Source organism: Gekko japonicus, unplaced genomic scaffold, assembly GCF_001447785.1.
Source record: "Gekko japonicus isolate JY-2015 unplaced genomic scaffold, Gekko_japonicus_V1.1 scaffold123, whole genome shotgun sequence".
Classification (NCBI taxonomy): Eukaryota; Metazoa; Chordata; class Lepidosauria; order Squamata; family Gekkonidae; genus Gekko; species Gekko japonicus.
In genome coordinates, this window is record NW_015169176.1 from 1361883 (window position 1) to 1368519 (window position 6637).

At 46.2% G+C, this 6637-nt stretch overlaps 1 protein-coding gene across 2 annotated transcripts in view; it reads left to right on the plus strand.

Moving 5' to 3' along the window:
* The window catches only part of ZDBF2 (zinc finger, DBF-type containing 2), a 38687-nt gene that overhangs the window by 7322 nt on the left and 24728 nt on the right, over positions 1–6637 (plus strand). The window contains exons 5-6 of one of the 2 annotated variants that reach the window (XM_015416003.1): positions 2735–2834; positions 5232–5359. In XM_015416003.1, the coding sequence (XP_015271489.1) occupies positions 2735–2834; positions 5232–5359 (228 nt within the window). Of the gene's footprint in view, positions 1–2734; positions 2835–4237; positions 4311–5231; positions 5360–6637 lie in introns of those variants that run through there. The other variant, XM_015416004.1, reaches the window with a different exon arrangement.

Genomic DNA, 6637 nt, shown 5'->3' on the forward strand with positions numbered 1-6637 from the left:
TCCAAACAAAGTAAGGAAAGCAATCCCAAATGCTTTCATTTACTTAAAATTATTTGGCAGAGAATTCGACACTTTAATGATGGTCTGGGCCTGGCTGGGGCGATGGCACACTGGCCCACAGAGAGAGCTCTGAGTGCCACCTCTGGCACCCGTGCCATAGGTTCGCCACCACTGGCCTAGAGCATCCCTGACAAGCGGTTGTCCAGACGCTGCTTAAAGACTGCCAGCGAGGGGGAAATTGTAAACAAGCTGTATTCTTGGTACTTCTTCAATATATGATAACATATCTGTGAAATTTATCCTTAGATTTCTTACGCAGAACTCGCAGCGGCCTGGCAGGAAAAACGAATCCATGCTGGTTTTTAGTGTTTCAGTAGATTCTGAAAAATCCCTGCCTACACAAATAACATAGTTTAACTAGTTAGTTAGTTAGTTTACCTTTATTGGCATTATAAAAGACAAATACATACAAGGATTGAACACAGAATAAATGACTAATTAAAATGTCCCAAAATTGCAGTATCTTACTTCGTAGAAGAGCAGCAGCATATTTGAGATTTAGTTAACTAGTTAATCTAATGTTCTGTTTAATCTTTTAGTAAAAATCTCACAGGCAACAACATCACCCTGTTATTTTAAGCGCTCAGACCAGAATAGCACCATGGTGCTTATATTGAAGACTTTTGTATGGCTGAAATACACACACAACAAATACTATTGCAGTTAAGCCGCAGAAGGCCAAAGTAGGTGCCTTCCCTGGTGCCCCATCTCCCTCGCAGTTGTCTGTATTTGAGCATTCTCATTTATTGGCTGAGTGTTATGACTTGGAGGGTGCTAAGTCGGCCTCTCATTCCAGCAACCAGTAAAGCCACTGAGCTGTTTGTTTGGAACTGAACCAGAAGGCCTCTGCAGAGCTACCTGCTGTTGGTTCTGCCTCTTGGGAGGAGGGCTCCAAGGCCTTTTATGGGAATACTGCGTAGATGGCCAAGCAAATCAAAACCACCAAAATATGCATAGGAAACAATGCTGAGGTGATTGATACAGAAAAGCAAGTTAGATACTCAAACACGGCTGTGTTTTGGGAGAGGAGCCCACACCAAGGGAAGGAGATTACCGTCCTCAGCATAGTTTTCTACGCATATTTTGGTGGTTTTGGTTTGCTCGGCCATCTACCCAGTATTGTCGTACTGCTTGTGTTGTACCCCTTTAAAAAGCTAATCTTCCCTTAGGGCAGTTAAGACTTCCTGACGTACAGGAAATTCACAAATACCCACACCCCCAGTGACCCCTGTTCCATGCCAAGAAGATGACAAAAAACCTCCAGGATCCCCAGGCAAACTGGCCTGGAGAAAAATTACTTCCTGACCCCAAAGTGGCAATCAGCATTTCCCTGGGTGTGTAAGAAAGGGCCACAAGAACTAAGCACTTATATACAACCCTTCCTGCCTTCCCTGTCATGCTCTTCCCAAGTTCACAGAATCAGCATTGCTGTCAGATGGCCATCTAGCCTTTGTTTGAAAACCTTCAAAGGAGAGCCCACCACCTCCTGAAGAAGCCTGCTCCACTGACGAACCTCTCTAATTGTCAGGAAGTTCTTCCTAATGTTTAGCCAAAAACTTCTGATTTAATTTCAACCTGTTGGTTCTGGGGCAACAGAAAACAACTCCACACCATTCTCTATGTGGCAGCCCTTCAAGTACTTGAAGATGGCTATCATATCACCTCTCAGTCATCTCCTCTCCAGGCTAAACATACCCAGCTCCTTCAACCTTTCCTCATAGGACTTGGTCTCCAGACCCCTCACCATCTTCATTGCACTCCTCTGGACCCATTCCAGCTTGTCTATATCGTTCTTAAATTGCGGTGCCCAAAATTGAACATAATACTCTAGGTGGAGTCTAACCAGAACAGAGTAAAGTGGTACCATCACTTTGTGTGATGTGGACACTACTTCTGTTGATACAGCCCAAAATGGCATTTCCTTTTTTAGCTACCGCATCACCCTGCTGACTCATGTTCAGTGTATAGTCTACTAAGACCATAAGTTGACTTCATATTAGTTAATTAAAGGTTGTTTGTGGCAAGAGGGAGAACCATGGATACAGTTGTTGATAGACTCGCTTTTGTTTTCATGCATGAGCCAATCTCCCTTGTAGGGGAAAAAAACCACGAGGGGAGGGTCGGAGCATGGGACCAATTGTGAATAAGTTCTGAAGCCTTTCTCCGACAGCGTTGGCTTCTCTGCAGGGCATCGGAAAGGGCTTCATGATCGTGGAACAATGCTGGTTTGAATTCATTACCATTGATAACTCCATCACAGAAAGCATTTGAGGATTAGATTAATCTCCTTTCATTAAGCATCTTTTTAGTTAGAAGCATCATGGTGGCTTTATGTCAGCCGGTGATATTGATAATTAATTTCCAGTGATGCTGCCGCCAGTTCTTTATGTTGTTCTCTACAGTCTACGACGAGTTCTGTATATGGGTAATGTCATACAAGTGTGCACGCACACGAATAAGTTTATACCTTGAATAAAACTTTATTGGTCTTAAAAGTGCCGCTGGACTCAAACTTTGTTCTGCGGCTTCAGACCAACATGGCTACCCCCACCTGAATGAATAATGTTGTTTCAGTAGCCTTTTAAAAATTTGAGCATCGGATGTTTTCTGTTGTTCTTCCACTTTGAAAATCCCAACTGTGTATATTAAAAGTTCCATTATTTTTCTGTTTAAGCATACAAGAACCTGAGCCAGCTGGGCCTGGACCATCTGTTATGCAGAACAGGCAAGGCTACTGCAGCTGCTGCCACGTACACTACAGTAACCTGGAACAGGTATGAGAGCTGGACTTATCCTCATCGTCCATTACAGAACACTGTTTTCCATGATGCATAGAAGGGCTTTGAAATGTACATGGCTGAATGGGAACGTTTAAAAATAAGGAATAGGACGGCTTATGGCGTGCACACAGATTCCTTTTTATTCCAAGTTAAGCAAGTTTTATGCTAGATCTGGGTGGGCAGCCATGTTGGTCTGAAGCAGTAGAACAAATTTTGAGTCCAGTGGCACCTTTAAGACCAACAAAGGTTTATGCAAAGTATGCGCTTTTACGTGCATGCACACTTCCTCAGATACATTGAAATGGAAGCTAACAGCTTATACATATAGGCAACAGTGTTCCTTCTGAGCTGAGTTAGTGTGAGCTAGCTCATAGATTTGTAGCTTCCGGCTCACACATTTTTGTCTTCGCTCTGGAAGGATGTCTCCAGAGCAAACTTATTTATGCAGTAGCCAAATCACTCACTCACAACTTTAATGCCAGTAGCTCACAAAGTAGAATTTGTGCTCACAAGACTGCACAGCTTAGAGGGAGCATTGATAGGCAGATGCCTATACGTAGGTGAACAGCAAATTAGCATACAACTTAATGAAGATGTTTTGACATATGCAAAGGCCAAACAGCAGTAACAAGCTAAGTTTGTATGGTCACCATTTGTTTGGATTTAATTGGGAGGGGGAATAGTGAAATAATATGCCAAAATAGGAGATAGATAAGAACATAAGAGACGCCAATGTTGGATCAGGCCAAAGGCCCATCCAGTCCAACACTCTGTCACACAGTGGCCAAAAATACCAGGTGCCATCAGGAGGTCCACCAATGGGGCCAGGACACTAGAAGCCCTCCCACTGTTGCCCCCCACCCCAAGCACCAAGAATACAGAGCATCACTTGTCCCAGACTGAGAGTTCCTGTCTATACCTTGTGGCTAATAGCCACTGATGGACCTCTGCTCCATATGCTTATCTAATTCCCTCTTGAAGCCATCCATGCTTGTAGCCTCCACCACCTCCTGTGGCAGTGAATTCCATGTGTAAAAGTATCCTTCTAAGAGTAATAAACTGTGTCAAAACATCTTCATTAAGTTGTCATGCTAATTTGCTGCTCATCTATATCGAGGCATCTGCCTATATATTTGAACTGTTAACACGGCCCTCCAGCCGTGCACCATCCTCAAGCTGTCTCCATGGAGGAGGTGTTTGTAGGTACACTCCGTCCCAGTGGTCGGCGACGCTGCTTTCCAAACATTGCTGGACTCAAAAGTTTAATGCTAACAATTGGTTGTCCAAATTGTAGTTCTCTACCAACTCAACTTTGAGAAAAGCATGCTGGAGGTAAAAACGTGAACCAGGGGACAACACAGGCCTGCCCGTCCCACAGAAAATCCTGATTCTTCCCCCCAGTCAGCCTTAGCTCCTCCCACTTCTCGTGGCTACACTGCTTGAGCTGGACTCATGCTGTTGGGAGAGGCGGTAAGGAATTGCACAAGATTTACCCCCTTCCCCTTTTCCCCTTGCCTAGCGTGTCTGGGAGGAAAGAGTAGAACCTTTTGGCCAGAAGACCCTCTGCCCCAGAACTGAGAGCAGGAGGAGGGAATGGTAACCTGAGAGCACAGCTTCCATTACAGGATTTTCTTCCCATACTGCTTTGTAAACCGCTGGTCTAGAGGTGCAAATTATATGAGTGCTCAAGGATGTAACTGACTGTGGCAGGGCAGAAGGTGCAGCGTCCTGTAGCTTCACTATCTACCCTCCAGGCCCCCTTTTTATTATCTTCACTTTTTCCTTAGTCATGTGCCCTGTACAAATGACCCATCTGTGCACTGATTGATGATGCAGGGAAGAAGAGCGGACACGAGCGCACGGCCCTCCAGCCGTGCGCCATCCTCAAGCTGTCTGCATGGAGGAAGTGTTTGTAGGTACACTCCGTCCCCGTGGTCGGCGACGCTGCTTTCCAAACATTGCTGATCACGGGGAGGAAGTGCACACCGTGTGTTCGCGCCACTCAGGCGACTTGGTGGTTGCATCGTGGCTGGGGGTGGGGCCAACACTGTTACGCCCGCGCTCCCTCAGCCAGTCAGTGTGTGGACAGGTCCCCCATCTAGGGCTAACACTAACTCCAAATTTTGCTATTACTCCAAATCACTGTCTCCCTCTGTTTTTGCCTAGTTAGATGCTGTTCTAATCTCCTAGTTAGATTCTGAGATCCCAGAAATTACAGTTACAAGCTTATCACAATTAAAAGCTTATTAATAATACATGCACCAGAATCCCTCTTGTACTTGTGTGTTCTAATGGAGGCAATTTTCATTTTGCATAACTTTATGAACTTGAATCAAATGGCTTATAAAACCAAACTTCTCTTCCCCTCTCCCCCCCCCCCCCCCCCCCCAGCATGTATACAGTTCCCAGCATAGACTCTTTGCCACTTACTGTCGGAATCGTTCGGGTACCACTAGTTTGATGGAACGCTTTCTACAAGACGTGCTGCAGCATCATCCCTCCAGCTACCATGACAACAGGTAAAGGTCCAGCTTGTGGCTTCTCCGGCTGTTCTGTACACGCTTTGTAGTATGTTGCGATACAAACGCTGCAGATCCACTATTTTTCCTCCCGACGCATCTGGAGAGGGAAAGTTTACTTGGCATAAACTTTGAGACTCAGGTTTCAAAGGGGAGAACGGTATATGACTGGAGAATTTAGTTAAATATTTTTGCACTTGTTACCGGGGTCGATAAAAATCAGTTTTTAAAAAAATCAAGATTCTTAAAATCAGATGGGGTGGGGGGCGTCAAATACTGGCTTGGATCCCTCCCAGTGAGCACTTCTGCTCATGGAAGGATTTCTGTCACTGCAGCATAACTTTCTGACTCCCCCTCCTTCCCACTGTAGGCCCAAATATCACCAGAAATCAGGCCCTTAGCCAGGATTCTATCATTCGGGGGGCCTTTAAATAAGTCAGGGGGCACTGACGTCACAAAAATAAGATAATAAATATTTTAAAGACTCACTTTTGCAGCGTTTGCACTCTGCCCGCCTAATCCAGGGAAGCGAGCCACGCTTGGGGAAGGGGAGGCGGTGGGGAGTCTGCTGGGTGGATCAGAGAGCTGGTAGTCTTCCAGGCGGCCGAGAGAACTGAGGGGGGGGGGTGAGGGCTGGATGGAAGTCAGGGGGCCTTGGCAGGAAGTTGGGAGGGGGGAGGCCCCGAAATGCCCCACTGTAGCTACGGGTCTGCCAGAAATGCTGCTCCTTGGGATGGGGAACCAGCGTGAACCAGGGGGAGTCGGAGTTCTGCGGCGGTAAGGGGGAAGCAATGAAAATTCGCGCGCACACCCCATCAGTGGAAACCTTCCCCAGAATCCAATCCATTAAACTTCTAATTCTCAAGGTAAAATAAGTCTGGTCACAATCCTGTTAAATCAAGGGGCCGTGGGCTTAGTGGAAGAGCCTCTGCTTGGCTTGCAGAAGGTCCCAAGTTCAGTCCCCAGCATCTCCAGGTAAAAGGATCAGGTAGCAGGTGATGCAGAAGGCCTCTGCCTGAGACCCTGGAGAGCCACTGCCAGTCTGAGCAGACACTACCAACCCCAATGGAATGATGGTCTGATTCAGTATAAGGACGCTTCATGTGTGTGCTTCCCTATGTGTTTACCCATAATCAATCTCTCTCTCTCTTGGGTTTTCAAGGCAAGGGACACTCAGAGGTGGATTGACATTGCCTGCCTCTGCGTCATGACCCTGGCATTCTTTGGTGGTCACCCATCCAAATGATGACCAAGGCTGACCCTGCTTAGCTTCTGAGA